Genomic DNA, 16,975 nt, shown 5'->3' on the forward strand with positions numbered 1-16,975 from the left:
TTATCTCTTCTTAAAAATTTATATTGTGTATGACATGGTGAATTAAGAAAAAGAGTTTCCAGAACAAATCAGGACCTTCTATTTGAAATGAAATGTTAAAAAGAAAAAAAAAATAATTTAGAAAAACCCTTCTGTTCTTAAGAAATACACATATGAAAACAATGTATTTTCATTTTTGAAGCACCTCAAAAATACAATTCTCTTGTGTGCTTCCAGGAAATATATGAGTTTGACATCTAAAAATGGCACATAACTTCTGTTATTGGGACTTGCTTTTTTTCATCTTCAACCCCTTCAACAAGTGGACAAGGAACTCTGATCCTTACAACTTGATTTTTCATTGACTTCACATGCCAGTGTGTAAGGAGTGTCTCTATTCACTGCTCCATGTGGATTAATGTAAAGATACAAATGTCTAATAGAAGACTTTAAAATAAACCATTTGATGTGACTGTCATTGAAAAGACATGGAGCAGACTGCTTTCCTACAAACACGCTGCAGCAGCCCATTCATAAGAAAGTACAGTTCTGCTGAAGATTCTGGGTTTGGTTTTAATTTCTTGCCTACAAGGCTATAAAATCATGTATACATAATAATTCTTTAAAATCCTGCTAGAAAATGAGGATTTTTGGAAATGCTCTACTCCATATTTCATTCAATCTTCTAGACAAAACAAAATGTAAATGACCCTGACAGAAATAGGGAAGAGGGTGCTACATTCTCAAATTACTAGACTTGGATGAAGCTGTCTTAAAAAATTACATAGATGAATAAAAATTGCTTATTAGATGTTGCTGTCTGACATACTAATCACATCTAAACTTATAAATTGCCCATGAGTCATGCAAATAATATTAGGCTAGTCAGAGGGGTTTTTTCCAGTTCCAATGAATTTCAGCAACACTAATATGGAAAATACAATGAATTTCATAAATTGATCATAAATTTAGTGCCATTATACATTGTGTACCTCCTATAAGCTCTTCACTGCCTAGATCTTACCACATTCCTCAACAAAACTCCAGCATATCTTTGTATTTTCCAAAATGGTTATACATTACAAGATACGATTTCCCCAGCTTCCTAGTGCAAAATTACCACAGAGCAGTAAAATGCCAGTTCCAGGTCAACTAATACCAGCAAAAGTACTTGTAAAAAGGGTAATTTTTGTTACCTCATGGTAACAAGATAACAAGATTTAATTTTAGAAAATTAGTTGCTTCCCTTCTATTGACTTGCTTCACATCTCTCTTCCTCCAAAAATACTCACACAGAACATCACCATGGAGCAATTGGTGCAGTTATCTGTTAGCTCATGACAACTTGTCCCTAATGTCTGCATTCTATATTCTATCTGTCATTTACATCCAATGCTTATTTCAAAACTGACATATCAATCCACCTTATACATATGTTCACATTTTTGTGTCATGTATCAGAGAGTAGGACTTGGAAGGCCTGGAAAAATCAAAATTAAATTAAAATCAGACTACACGTGATACACCAAGTTACCTTTTGTAGCTTGATTACCTTTTTTTAATAACAGAATTTCTCAGCAATAGAAATTTTAAAAATAAACCCATTCATACTTCAGTTATTATATTGCATACAATGTCAAGGAGACAATGTTAAGAAAGAATCTTTTAAAAATCCTGTGTCATGTCACTTAAAATACAATGCAAGCATCACAATTATAAGAACAAAACAAAAATATTTTGTTGCAGCGTTTGCCTGCTCTTTTTAGAAGGTTTCAGATATTATTATACAGTGACACTTGTGGCCAAAAATATTTAGAATTTCCAGGAATTGCCTTTTTGATTTTGATCAAAGGACAGAAAACATTCCTGAGTTTATCCCTTCCTATCCATCATATTTTAAACTCAGATTTTCTGTTTACTATGCACAGAAACAATCTCTCAATACAATGAATATTATACATGTTCTTTTTAAGAATGAATTTTTACATATAAAACATGAAGATTGAGGAAGGTTTTGGCTAAAGCTGTTAGCTGTCTAAATATTAAATCATTACACTCTTACCAGCTGCACTTCTCCAAAAGCCCCTCTTCCAATCACCTTAACAACATCGTAGTCTTCAGCTTTCATTTGTAAAGCTCGGATTTTTTCCACAATCTTCTCATCTAAAACAAATCAAACAGAAGTTGTGATAACACATATATTAGCAGAATACAAGGATTTTAGCTATTAATTTAGTGGAAAAATAAGCTATTTTATTCAAATGTTTAGAACCTTCTTTCTAATTCTTGAAATCTGTACTCACTATTAATATCCCCTTTCATCATTCTTTGGAAACCATTAACCCTCTACCTTTAGCTGTAACTACTGAAATATCTTTCATCTTTTGCTGACTCTCAATTCACACCTCTAATAATCACTCACAGGCTTATGGGAAGACTCTGGTAATGAAGAGAGCCAGAGATGCCTATCGGGAATTTTCAATCATTCCTTGCTACCCGCTGCACTCCCAGGATCCACTGACACTCCACTGAGTGCCGAGGTGGAGCACGTGGTGTGCAAGAAGCACTGCAGGTGCAACCTGCTCCTACACACCTGGAGGGTTCAACAGCACTCACAAGGTGAGGAATGTGACTGGGTGACCTTCATGTACAACTGCAGATCACACAAACATCTGGCACATCCACTCATCCATTCCATACAAAACATTGATTAAGTTTACATGTCTGCTGGCCATCTCAAAGCGTTTTTTTTTGGTATTCACCACATGTGTAGCTCTACACTTCTTAAAATGATGTCTACAATGTTCGGTTCAGCATTCTGCAGATAAGCACTGCCTGTCAGTATGTGTCATACTGGCAGTTGTAAGAATCTGTAAAAGGGAAAACAGTGAAATTCTCATTTCTGACAAGTTCTAAAAACACACAAGGTCCTAGACTCTTTAATTTTGTAAATGAAACATGCTATGAATGTATTCCTAGCTAAACACATTTTTAAAATCTATTCTTAATACAAGAACAAAAGATAATGGAATCGGTGAATGGAATCCATAATACTAGAGGTAATCTGAGGCATGACAAGCCCCTACACATGCTTAGAGGAAGAACAAAAAGCAAAACAGGTGGCTGAAGCAAGAACTCTACCAGGAAAGAGCATGAAATTGTATGAAAGGCTGTGGATGCTTATATTCAGAGAGAGGTAGAGGTTTATATTGTGAGAGCCCTGTTTAGGGACAAATACCATGGAATTTTAACCCTAGAAAGGCATTAAAGAGGATGTCAGATCTGAATACAGGGGAAAAAAGAATCAAATACAGTTAATCCAGTATGACATTAAAGATGACATGGTCTAAGGGAGTTAATGATAAGAACATCTAGTAAATAGCTTAACCATTCCTACATATTCATGAAGAGCAGCTTGGCAGGCTACAAGCAATCCAAGAGATGCCTGACCATCACTTCTTTTCTTCCAAACAAGCAATAACCCAAAACAGGGAGGCACTCTGATTTATTACTCACAAACAAGAATGAACTGGCTCAAGAAGACAAAGTCTGTGGCAGACTTGGCAAAAGAAACTGTGAGATGGTGGAATTTAAAACTCGAACAGACCTGAAGTAGGAAAATAGCAGACTTTGGACTTCAGGAGAACAGACTGTGGCTTGTTTAGAAAATTTGGTGGCAGTATCCTGTGAAAAGCTGCTGTGAAGGGCAGAGGAGTGGGCTGATCTGCAGACATGACATGTTCATAGCACAAGAACAGTCTGTTCTGGCTAGCTAGAAATTGAGCAGGAATGTCAAGGAGCCAGTCCGCCTAAATGGACAACCTCTGCCTCAACTCAAGCACAAAAGGTAAAGGTTTGGAACACGGACACTGAGTTGGGTTACCCAGCAGGAACCTCTCAAACAAGAAAAGATGGAATTGGGAAAGCCAGGATCAGCTGGAACTGAAACTAGCCAGGATTATATTAAGAGAAAAAACAGACACTATAAATACAGTGGCCATAAAAGAAAGAATGAGGCAAATATGGTCCCACTGCTCTCAGTGAGGGAGGTGATCTAGTACCAGGGACCTGGAGAAGATCAAGGCAGTCAATGCCTTTTTTTGCTTCACTTCACCCTCAAGCCCTGCTCAGAGGCCTCCCAGCTCCTTGAAATCCATAGCAGTGTGGAGCAGCACAATATCATAGTAGAGGAAGTTATGAGGTAAAGACCAGCGAAGCAGACTTGGCATCTACCAGGTCTTGAGACAATACAGGATGGATACAAGTGGCCTGAAAAATCCAATCAAAACCATTACCAGGCTGTTCTCTATCACCTTTGAAAGGTCATGGCAACTTGGAAATGTGATAAAGTGCAAATGTCATGTCCATGTTCTAAAAAGGCAGCAAGGAGGCTACAGGGTGGAACAGCAGCCTGACCACACTGCCCAAGATGATCACGGAGAAAAATCCTTCAGGTATCCACTTCCAAGCACATGATGCCCATGGAAGGATAGGAACAGCCAGAATAGATCTAAAAAAGACAAATTGTGCTTGACTAGCCTGATTTCCTTCAATGACAATATGTCTGTCTTGGTGGACAAAAGGAAAGCAGTACATTTCCTTGGCTGTTGCATGATTTCCAACACAGCATCTCAAATTATCTTTGTAGCCAAACCAGGCTGACATGGATTGCACAGATGAGTTACCAGGCAAGTGGAAAACTTGCTGGAGTCACAGCCAGTGGTTTTAAGTTCAAAGCTGATACACTGGAGGGCAGGGTGGCTTCTACGGGTGACCCAGACAGGATGAGTAATGAGCTGACAGGAAGTTCACAGTTCAACAACAGCAAGTACAGAGTCCTGTAGCTGGGATGGAACAGCACCACACAACAGAATAGGATGCACACACCAGCTAGAAAGCACCATGAGAAAGAGGACCTGACAGCCCTGATGGATAACAAGCCAAGCAGAGAGGAATGAGTCTTTGCAGTGACTCTGCAAGTATGTGTTGGTAAATGTACAGCCAGTAAGGTTGAGGGAAATAGACTTCCTCCTGTAATTTGTCAAACCATATATGGAATATTATGACTAACTTTGGGGTCCTCAGTGCACAAAAAGTACTAGACATTCCCTAGCTTCATGGAAGACCACCAAGATGCTACATGATGCTCAAGAGAAGCTGAGAGAACTGGAATTGTTCACGTTAGGGATGGATAAATGGTAGGCCTCAACAGAAGTTGAAATAAGCTTTAACTTCTAAAGGGTACAAAGTAAAAGGACAAGAGTCACCAGACAAAATGAAATACCAGAAATCCTATTTTGTAAGAAAAGAAACTGGACAAAGGTGCAGACTGTCGAGAGGAATTGAAAAACCTCCATATTTGGAAATTCTTAAGATTCAACTGCACAAGAACCTGAACAATCTGATATAACATCAAAACTGGTTTGACTTTGAGCAGAGAGTTGGACCAGTTGCCCTCCAGAGATCCTTCCTAACCTGTAGAACACAAAAACATAACTGTAAGTTTCTTCTTCTGAGGAAAAGACAGGGAAGGGGAGAGATTATTGTTACAATGAGGGAATGGTCTGCTAGTAAAGTTGTAAGGACAGACGCAATTAAAATCTTCAAAAGTAAACAAATCTGCTACATTCAGTGAGTGTACTAATATGACTGAAGTAATTCCTGTGTCAACAAGAAGAGGAGTTGAGAGAATTGTGATGTTGTTTCTATACTGAATCATGAAAGCCTAGACCAAAAGCATAGGAAAGAAACAATGTTTCACCCACATCAAGTTTATAATTTTTGTTAATAATATGAATTAATTTTGCAGATTGTGAAGAGAATGCTGTGTTTGGAAGTTAACTGCAGATCACAAGCCCTGGCAGTAGACAAGGAGGATAAATACAAATTCACAGGAAGCAGCAGTAGAGAAAGAATACCAGCAAACTTCAAGTCACAGAGAATGTGCAGTTACACGTTTGAATACAATGTTACACATCTCATGAGACATGGGAATGACATGAGTTTATTTTAAATGTTTCTGACATGTTTCAATGTTTGCAAATATGTGAAATGAGCAGGGATCTATACACATTGAAAAAGTAGTGCCTAGTTTTATGCAACTCAATTTCTGAGACGAAATTCACAGGAATACTTCTGTAGAAGGTAGAAACTATAAACAAAGTTACTACAGCTCTGGTGAAACTCATCAAGCATTAAATAATGCAAACAAGCAATGAAAACCCCAAAAATATATGAAACAACCAACTGAGGGGTTACTAGTTTTATCATCCCTGCAAAATGCTGAGAAATCCTACTTGCTTTATGAAAAGAACAGAATAGAACAGAATAGAGTAGAACAGACTATAGACTTTTCAGTTCAAAGGGACCTACAGTGACCATCACTGCAATTGGCTGACTATTTCAGGGTTGACCAACAGGTAAACATTGTTAAATGCCTCTTAAACACTGACAAGCTCAGGACATTGACTGCCTCTCAAGGAAGCCTGTTCCAGTGTTTGACCACCCTCACATGATGTCTTGTCTGAACCTCCCCTGGTGCAGCTTTGGACCATTCCCATATGTCTTGTCACTGCATCCCAGGAAGAAGAGCTCAGGACCTCCCTCTCCACTTTCCCTCTCGTTAGAGAACAATGAGGTCACTCCTCCTAACTCCTTTAACTAAAATTTAATAATCTCAGTTAATAATAATACCACATAGGAATGTAAGTGTTGCAAAGTTATCAGTTACACAGATGGATTGTCTATTTTGGCATAAAATCTTATGGATATGGACCAGATAATCAATGTATGAAACAAAAAACTGGGGTGCAAGAAGGCAAGCTTAGATTAACCCTGAAGCCACATCATCATTGCAACATACTGGATCGTAAGATTTAGCTCATGTATCACATAACATGATCTAATACAGGGTGCAGGAGACCCTTCCAAGAGCAGTCTTCTTATAATGGTCGAATTTTCAGATTTCACACAGATGAGTTTGAAAATTTTGATATCTGTATGCACATGTCTCATGAATTTGCAACAACATAAAGCCCAGCAGAAGAAAAATGTCATATTTAAAGGAAGGTATTAGATGGACTCCCCAGCCCTAGGATGCAATGGAATCTTATAGAAATATTATGACATTTGAAAGAAAGTCCTAAAACATGAGAATACCATTACCTATGACTCAGTTTTCTTCTTTAGGAAGGACCAGGAATGCTAGATACAAAGAATCCTTAAAGACAGCTTTTGATTTACTATTTGAAAATGGCACTATAATTTTTAAGCAAATAAAGTTTCACTTTCTGAAAGGACAGAGTGTTTGGATCAGTCACTGACAGCTGGAAGCAAGAATGTGGCCAAAGGTTGCAAATGCTTGTGGAAATGGAAAAAATACCTGTCTAAGACAGAAAAGGGAGATGGGGAAGAAGGAAAAACCCAAACTCTTCTGCCTTTTAAGGTAAAAAAAGTCCATATGCAGGTTATTTTCTTTAAAAAAAAATAAGTGCGTCAAGTAGTTCTGGGGACTGTATATGTGACAAATAAAATTGCAAGGGAGTGCAATTTTACCCCACAAATCAGACAGTTAGTCAATGAGTGCTGCTATGGAGTACATTAAGTCAAAAGTTGCTGTCCTAGGCAGAAGTCCAGCCAGAAGTTAAACTGAAGTACAGCCAGGAAGTGCTGCAATACCACAGCTGAACAAAACCAAAGAGGAAGCACAACAGAAAGATTGAAGTAATTAGGGGTGCATCCATAGTGTCTGGTCAAAGGTGTGTGAAGAAGAAGCTGCTGGAGACCTTGTAGAACCAGGAGGAACTAGAAGGCACAGCTCCAGACATGGTAATGTTTCCTCCCTCTAAAAAATAAAAGGAGAACATGAGAAGTATGCTCTCTTGCACAGAAAAGAGCAGAACATGGGAACAGAAAGCAGCAGCCCTCCGGCTTACAGAGAACACATCCCTAATGTAATGAAAATAAGCCTGATGGCAGGGCTGAATTGCTTTGTATCTACCAAGTACCCAAATGGGAATGTGGTTAATGACACTGACATATAATTTGTTTATACATCTAAGACATTCTGTGTTACACACTGTGACTTCCACGCTCTGTTTGGGAAAGTTGGTTATTTGATATTTCTCCCATCACTACTCCTACCAGAACAATATCATTAAGGATGGAACTGGAGTCCAACGTGCTGAGGCGACTGTGAAGACCTGGCAAGGGAGCTGCCTTAGAGAAGCCAAGAGAAAACCAGAGGAGCAATTAGCTCCTTAACTCAGTGGAAGTTCTACTGTGCACTAAATTTCTAAGATTCTTTTTGGCATCTGACATTTCATGAGTGCTGCTGACAGGAAGCCGAGAGCACACAGAGCTGCGGCCCTGGGAGGCACTGACACCACACCGGATAATGCGTTTCTGTTGGTGACCACATGGCTGGGCAGGATTCAGAAACTTCAAATTACATAACAAAATGCAAGGGAGGGAACCAGAACTGTTGATTTTGCAAGAAATTAATCTTAACAGATACATCCTCTAAGTAAGGAGTGTCTGCTTGGAGAGGAAAATGGCCAAAGGAACTTTTCAGGGAGTCTAGAAAAACTGGTGCACAGGTGCCACATCTCTACTAGAAGTCACTTCCACTTAAATACATCCACTGTCACTACACTCTACGAGTCTGCCAACCTAGATAATATCAGCAAATAATTTTAACAACACAAATTTCCAGCTCTTGAATGATGCTGAATAATGCATAGAAAACCACTGATTCATTTAGGGAGTCAAGACTTCTGGGTTGTACCAGGCCTGTTGATGGCACCATTCTCTGTGCTGCTGTTTGGGCTTACTCAAAATCCATTTTTCATGCCCTTCTATTCATGAGAAATGATATATGATATTAATGATTTAAATGTTTTAAACTATTGTTTAAACTCATTATTTAACTATTTAAGACTAAGTTGTATCTGCATAGGAGACCACCAAAAAAGGCACAAGCCTCTAAGACATTATTCAACACTTGGCAAATCTTAGACGGCAGAAAAATTGACTTGGAAGAATTTACTCAACCTATTGTCTTTGCCTGGATGACAGAAGAGGACAAGACCAAGAAAGATTTGTTACACCAAGCCTATGCTGAAAAACTCGGCTTTCTTTTCTAAAATAAGCCAATTTGTTTTTGCTCTCACAGGACTATGAGATGCCTCTCAGTTTTGGGAATTAAATAATGCATTACGCTTCTTCTGTTCCATGAATACGCTAAAAAGCACAGCAATTTAAATCAGAATCCCAACAGCTGATTAAAGCAACAGAAAAGGAATCAAAAGACTGAAAAAGAATGCTTGTATTATGTGAGATATTTAATGTGCTTCTTTTCTTATAACAAACAGGCTCCACTTTGGTTCAATACCTTAGAGAAAATGCTAAGAAATCAGAATAGTATGGCAAAGCAGGCAATTAAAGAATTTCTTTCATATTAAACAAGTGAAGAGGCTGCTTCTGGAAAGTGGTCACAGAAACAGAATGCACCAAACTCCTATGGCACAGACAATTAATAAATTGCCATTGTGAAACAGCTGAAACATTTGAGTTTCATCTTGCAATTATGAGTTGAACTGAACAAATTAATGTCTCAGCTGAAGTGCAAGCTATTTCATTTTTAAATTAAAATAAGCTATTAATAAAACATTAACCTGAATAGTAATGACTTGATGTAGGTTGGAAGTAGGGTGCATGCAAACCCCTGAGAATGTGGTGGGGGGAAAAAAATTCCTTTCTCCAAGTGTTATTGTGAAAGAAGTGATTAAACTGACTGAAAGTGTGATGATTATTTAGTGTTCTCCACAATTTCTGCAGACCTTTGTAGTATGGATGAAAACACAGGCAGTGACTCTGCTTTAGCTGCCTCACTGTGCAGCACAGGGTAACTCACAGGAAGCCCTGCCACCTCTCTGTGCTTGCCTTGGGGAGGGTTGCAGGCTCCAGGCCCCAGGCACAGACTGTTCATCAGTTTGTCACAACCTTTCGACAGCCATTCTCAGCTGGGCATTTGCAACAGTTCTTCAGATACTGAGAAAAATCACAAGAGACAAGAACTCACTGTTCCTTACCCTAAGAAAGCAACAACTTACAGTTCCATAAATTCTCAATACAGTTCCCAACTTTTCTTCCAAGCCCAAGGTGGCAAGAGGCTTCAGCAAGCACATGCCACACTCTTTCCAGTGATACTTGCTACCCTCAGAACAGTTTCCAAGAAGACCTGAGTTATGGGTTTAGCAATTTAAAACTGCATAAAATGGCAATGTCAATAAGAAACCAGTTGTCCTGTTTTTTCCTGTACCCCAGTGCTATTACAAGTATCAGTGAAGTGAAATGAAAATCAGAAACTAGTCTTTGCTTTTGTTTTGCCTGACTAGTTTTAATAAAAAGAAAAAACGAACCACGTGACTCTCTGCATTAATTCTGCTCAGTTCCCCTGTGTGGCACATAACAAACCATACAACCACCTGGGTCAGAAAAGACTTTGAAATGAATCACTGTGGCAGGATTGATTCTTTCTTCTGCAATATTAAAATAATACCAGCCTCAAATATTTACAAAATTCTCATTTTGCAATTTATTTTTTCCCCAAAGTTTAAGCCACAGAAGATATGCAGCAATATTTTTATTCTCTCGCAGTCAGTACAGAAACAGGAGAGAAGTTACATGCATGATTCATATGAAAGATGAACTGTCACAAAGAATGATGGTCAAAATAGTCAGATGTTGCATACTTTTTTAAAGTTCAACAGGTAAGGATGAAGTGCACCCTTGAAAACTCTTTATTAACTACTGTGAATTTTTTTGTAACACATCTCAAAATTCTTTTAACTAGTATCTGGCTATTTCAACTGTATATTGTCAGCTGATTTAAAAATAAAAAGGAAGTAACAAAATAGTGAACAAAAGTATATTTTCATGTTTCTGACATTGCTGGCAGCCTCCAGGTCACCTAAGATACTTAAAAATATTTACTAGAACAATGAGAGAGAACCTAGAGGAGGAGAAGGAGCAGAAGCCTTCGGAAAAAGGGAGGCAGTCAGTTAGAATATTCAGGGGCTGCAGAAAACAAACAAGCAAACAAACAAAAACCAACCAATCAAATAACAAACAGATCTCCAACCTGTTCCTGAGGTTAAATTGTTTTCCCACAGTTACTATTTCTAATAGTCAAAAGACTCTGGTCTTCTGATCATAGAGAAGCTTCTAATTTTGTTCTAGTGCAAAAATAGTAATGTCATAGCAAATATGACCAGCTTACAGAAGATGCTGATAAATGTTATTTATATAATTTTCAGAGGGTTGTCCCCTCACTTTACACATGAAATGCTCAGTTGCAAATAAGAGAAGTATTTCAGATGCTATTACGGACCCTTTCTTTTATAAATATCTGCTTGAATTCCTTTGAACTCAAACTGAATATAATCCCGAGGTATGCCTCTATATCCTAATCTGCTCTTTCTTATTTACTGTATTTTAAATGATTTCTCCAAATGAGACTTTATTGGCAACTGTAAAAGTTGTTTGTCCATCTACGGGTTCTGCTAAACCTCATGGAGAAGCACCGAATTCCAAACAAATTACTACACCAGCCACTATTTAAGTGAAGAGTGTGAGTGGATATTCCAAGGAGTCCCAGGGCAACAGAGGGCAGACACATACATCTCTTACCAGTAAAGAATCTAAAAGGAGCTGCTGATAAGACTGTATCTGGAGTAATCTAACCTCAACATATGCAAGAGAAAAGGTTTTATTAAAAAATATATATATCTTGAAATAAGCTCACTACAAAGCATAGTTATTCCAAGAAGGCTTACTCACTGCAAATTACATTTTAAAACAAAGGATTTGCTATTTTTAGAAGAAAAAAAAAATCTGCTTATATACATGAATAGAAAACACTTCAAAACCACAAAACACAGCTACTCTGATGTAGACTCGTATGCTTAATAAACTCCAAGATCCCATCTACAATTAATTTGGGGAGAATCACAAACATTTATGCAAAGGTTCAAAAATTAACCAACAGATTTTAAGGTACAACTATTTAGATTTAAAAACTCACAGAAGGCTTCTCTGTTAGATTAAATACGACTATATAAACAATGTTGATATTCAGTGTAATGAATTCCTGAAGAATAATAAGTAGGATATACTTAGCAAGTTATGTAGCTACACATACATAAGATTAGAAAATAACATAAAAGGATTTTTCCAAGTGTATTTAGGAAAAATAAAAATATTTTTCCAACATATTTTCACAATATAATGACTCCCTAAAATTAAATTTCTCTCTGTAATAAATGATCCTCTAAAGCCACCTGAAGCTCAGAGTTACAAAAATTAGCAGAATACCCATGGGCAATGCATTTCTGACCACTCAACTTCTTCTGATTGAGATCACAACAATGTTTAAGGGCCACTTGCAACTTACATCTATTTAAAAAATTATCAATGTTCTTGTTCTTCCTCAGTGCTGGATAATCCAGATCAAGGACCAAAGAATTCAAGCCATCCTGAAAAAAAAAAAAATAATAAGTTAATTGAGTTCTAAAATCTTAATAAACATATTTCCAAAAAATTACTGCACTGAGATTGATTATATATTATTCAAGCATGCATTACATTCCTAGCAAGCAAATCAAACAAGCTCTCAAGTATGTTTATAAACCAGCAGAGGAGCCAATGCACACTGACTGGCTCCAAGTTCTATAAACAGTACAGCTATATTACCACTGATTAGTGGCACTGGGACTTAAACTGGAGTAGTAGTTTTAATCTTAATCAGTAAGTAATCTTACTCATTAAACACTGATTTAAGATACTGCATTTACCCAATCCATTTTTCTTACTTCTGTTACACTTTTCCTGCAAAGCCTTTGTTTGTGTATTCATATTATTGCTTTGATCAAAGTCTCTCTGCCTTCTCATTCTGGACCTTCAAAAACCAACCACACATTTTTCTTGGAAGCAAGACGTGACCTAAACCTAAGACAATTCACCATGTAATTCAGGCTCACAAGACAAGAATACCTTTTCTAAGTGACTCAACAGAAGAGGAGCCAGAACTCTACATGCTGTTCTGCTACCCATTATCAGTGCCTCAGCAGAAAACAATAGAGACTCTTAAAATGGCAAGGGGTGAGATCACCAAATCTAAACCAAAAATAGTATTTTAAATGCCTGTTACAAGACTTTACTCAATTCCACCTTTCTGCAACCTGGAAAAACTTCAGAAAATTACTCTTCAAACACTGAGACCTTTCCAGTTACACAGGGACAAATAAAACTAAAAATTAGTTTCAGATACTAAGAGGAGTCTGAGACACCATTCACTGTCAGCAGCTGCAGTGTTCAGCCTGCACTGGAAGCTTTATTCATTGCCCTAAGAACAAAATCCTGAGACTGCTTTTTCAGGTTTTTGGGACTCAACAGGGCAGCACAGAGACTTAAGTCAGAGACCACATCATGTATTATTAATAGGAGCCAACAGAATTAGATCACTTTTCAGTCTTCTTAATAACTAGGGCTAACAACCTGCTGATTTTTTTATTTTTTATTAATATGTCTGGGAAGGTATAATTTATTGCAAATATTACTAGAATTATTATATTCATTTTAATAATATGTCTGGAGAGACTCAGAGGCAAAGCCAAAGATTATTAAATACATTTTGAATGCCACTTTGTCCTAAATAAGCTTATACAAATATAAGACCAACTCATCTGTGGCAGTATCAGTTTACACTACGAACCACAGTAACGGTTAAGACCATTTTAAAAATGAAGGTATTTTATTTATTTATTACTTCCTAACAAATTAAAGTGTCTTGGAAAGTGTCACAGACACGCTGATGGAGTACAGGTTAAACAAATGATTAAAAGCTGGTTGAAAGACTTGACCCAGAAGACTGATCAGTGGCACAAAGTCCAGCTGGAGCCAGTCACCAGCACTGCACCCCTGCACTGGCATTCCTCTGGGCAGAGAAGGTTTCCACAAAGGTCAATGATAGTAAAAGCCAAGTCCTGCTGCTGGAGAGGAAAATCCCCAAGTGCCAGGTATAGGCTGTGGCCTGAGAAGCAGGAGAGCAGCTTTGCAAAGAAGCACCTGAGGGTCCTGGTGAACAACAGGTTCCTCTCTACTCAGCACTGATGAGGTCCCACCTGGAGTGCAGTGTTCACTCCTGGTCTCCCAAAGCATCAAGGGCAGGGATCTACTGGAGGGAGTCCTGCAAAGGGCCAGTAAGATTAAGGCACTAATGTATTTCTCCAAGGAGAAAAGGCTCAAAGACCTGTGACTCTGCAGCCTGAGAAGAAAAGACTCAGGGCAGGCAGGGGAGCTCATCAATGTCTGTAAGTACCAGCTGGGAAGAACTAAAGAAAAGGCACCATTCACTGAAAGAAGACAATGGACATAAGGTAAAACACACAAAATTCTATTTGAACACCACACTTTTATCCTGTGAAAGTGGTCAAGTACTGGAACAAAATGCCCACAGAGCCTGTGGAGTCTCCCCCAAATAGCGTGTGTCAGTCTTCAAGTGAGTGAGGAGATACTCAAAATCTGATGGGACATGGTCCTGGACAACCTACTTTGGTTGACCCTGCAGTGCCCAGGGTGTTGGACTAGACAATATCAAGAGGTCCTTGCCAACTTCAAACATCCTGTAACACCTATAAGATTTCCACAGCTGCACAGAAAAAAGGTGGAATTTTACTCCTGACTCTATGTAACCTTAACTGTTATGATGATAAGTTTTAGAACTTCCTACCAGAAGGAAGCGTAAGACAGTGTAAATAAGCAGACAGAAAGTCAGTCAAGAAGGCACAGTAGTTGCTTTACTAACAGTAAATATAGGGATTATTTTAGTCTTTCTCCTAATGTGGAGAGAGAAATTAAGGAGAAAGGAGCAATGCACCAGGACATCATACTCATCTTTCAGAGGGACAGAAGACTTACTACCTCTTCCTAATTTATGCTACAATTTTACAGATGATACAATCAAACCAAAACAAAGTAACAAAATTGTTATATACTTACGGATTAGTCACTACAGAATTCCACAGGTAATGCCCAATAATCTGGACAAATCCAACAGAAACTACTAATTTGAGATGAGTTCCTGCAAAATAGCATTATAGAATCCATACTGCTCTAGATTTGGCAAACACCACCTTCAAGAAGGGTATCTCATTCTGCTGCACAGCGCATCTGCAGAGATATGGATCCTCACCCTGCGCCATGTAGAGAAGGACCATACTGAATGCCCTGATAGGAACAGCTGGGCCACCTTTTAGGATTTTACCTAGCTCAATGAAGTATTAATTTCAATTAGACGGCAGTCTACACTGAACTCCAACATTCTTCTTTCACTGCTACTGAGAAAATACTCTCATGATCACCAACAACTGGGTAGACATTTTAAGGGAGATGTAAAAGCAGTCTGTGCTAACAAAAATCAGCAAGGCATATTTTTGTTCTTCCTATTTTGGAGGGGAAGAGGTGAGGTCACCTGATGTCTTAATGCTTTTCATGTGACAATATTTTAGTGGTTGACCAAGAAACATATATATATATATAGTGTGCTTTACTTCTATCTTATGCAAAACATCAAGGGAAAAAATAGTTATCACCCAAACAAAAATTTTAGTGAAGTTGGATTACAAGGTCCAAAACAATCATAAATTCCACTTTAAACTGAACTGTATATTATAATTTTAGATGTCACCTTTTTCCCCTGATTCTGATTCCATGACTGTTTTGTGGGCTATACAAATGGAGAATCATATTTGCAGCTAATTTTTAAGTAGCTCTTTTTTTCTCTTTTTCATGGACTCCAGGTAACAATTTTCACAAGTAGTTATTAATGAAAAGAAATTTGAGAACTGCACATCTGACTATTTTAGCTCTTTGCTAGTGTCGTAACTCTAGAACACAGCCAGATACAGCTGGTGTCAGAGACACGATCAGTATCATCATCACAAGGAACAGAAAGTGTGTCAAATTTTTTTTTAGCCCTGTGGGCAAATCTTATTATCATACTCTTTCAAAGACAAGATTTTAAGCTTTTAAACAAAATTTTAATGTAAGAGATTTCAAGTTCATATCAATATGTAATTTATGAAAAACTTGTCCTGCACACTAGTATTTTGTCAAAAGTTGTTTCCTTAAAGCTTTACATTTTCATTGAAAGACCTAGTTTATATCACTTAACAGAAAAACTCACTACAATGAAGAAGCTGGGTAGAAAGATCATGCAGTAAAACAGACAGTTGGGATTGAAGAGAAGTAATGCAGGAAATGACGTCTCCTCTGTCTAGGCCTCACAGATAAGTCACTTCAAGCAGGAAATATGCTATTAAAGGGATTTCACTGTTCACTTCCGCTTTCTGCTATTACAAAAGACTCAGAGCTAAATGGCCAAAAATAGCAACTTCCAAGTAAACACATCACTGGCAAAGACAGATCTGCCCCTATCAAAGGCATTTTGCTGATGGCAAACATGCTGAAATGTTTTCCAAGAGAAAAGACCAAACTTGATAAGTTTTGTAACACTCTCCTATTACATGAGGAGCAGACTCCATGGCCACTCTGACAGCAGTCACCCTTTGTGGTCAACATGGAGCTTGGCTTTCCCAGCAAGCAGTTTGTACTGTTTACCAACCCAAATGAACCAAAGGAAAAATAGGCAAGAAAAGTTCATGAAATACAGGAACTAAATGTTTATATTCTTCTCTGACAGAAGGGTCAGTAATAGGGAAAAATACTAGTAGCTTCTCAACAATGAGCTTAATATTAATTCCAGGCAATCCCACAGAAGCCCTCACTAAATTAAACCATTCTGTGTTAATAAGAATTTCTGATGTTAAAGTAGCTGTCTGAACCTGTCTAACATTGATATGTGCATGTAAACTCCTCTGGCTGTCAAAAGCAGCTTTGGCTATTTTAATTTACTACTCACTTTCATGATGATGTG

The 16,975-nt window shown here is 37.9% G+C and overlaps 1 protein-coding gene across 5 annotated transcripts in view; it reads right to left on the reverse strand.

Annotated features, from left to right (window-relative positions):
- The window catches only part of ROCK2 (Rho associated coiled-coil containing protein kinase 2), a 104,031-nt gene that overhangs the window by 51,009 nt on the left and 36,047 nt on the right, over positions 1 to 16,975 (reverse strand). For all 5 annotated transcript variants that reach the window (XM_015621456.3, XM_015621455.3, XM_015621453.3 and 2 more), the window contains exons 2-3: positions 12,434 to 12,515; positions 2,042 to 2,142 (exon numbers count right to left, since the gene is read on the reverse strand). In XM_015621456.3, coding sequence (XP_015476942.1) covers positions 2,042 to 2,142; positions 12,434 to 12,515 — 183 coding nt within the window. The remainder of the gene's footprint in view (positions 1 to 2,041; positions 2,143 to 12,433; positions 12,516 to 16,975) is intronic.

The sequence above is a fragment of the Parus major genome, chromosome 3 (genome assembly GCF_001522545.3).
Source record: "Parus major isolate Abel chromosome 3, Parus_major1.1, whole genome shotgun sequence".
NCBI classification, from domain to species: domain Eukaryota; kingdom Metazoa; phylum Chordata; class Aves; order Passeriformes; family Paridae; genus Parus; species Parus major.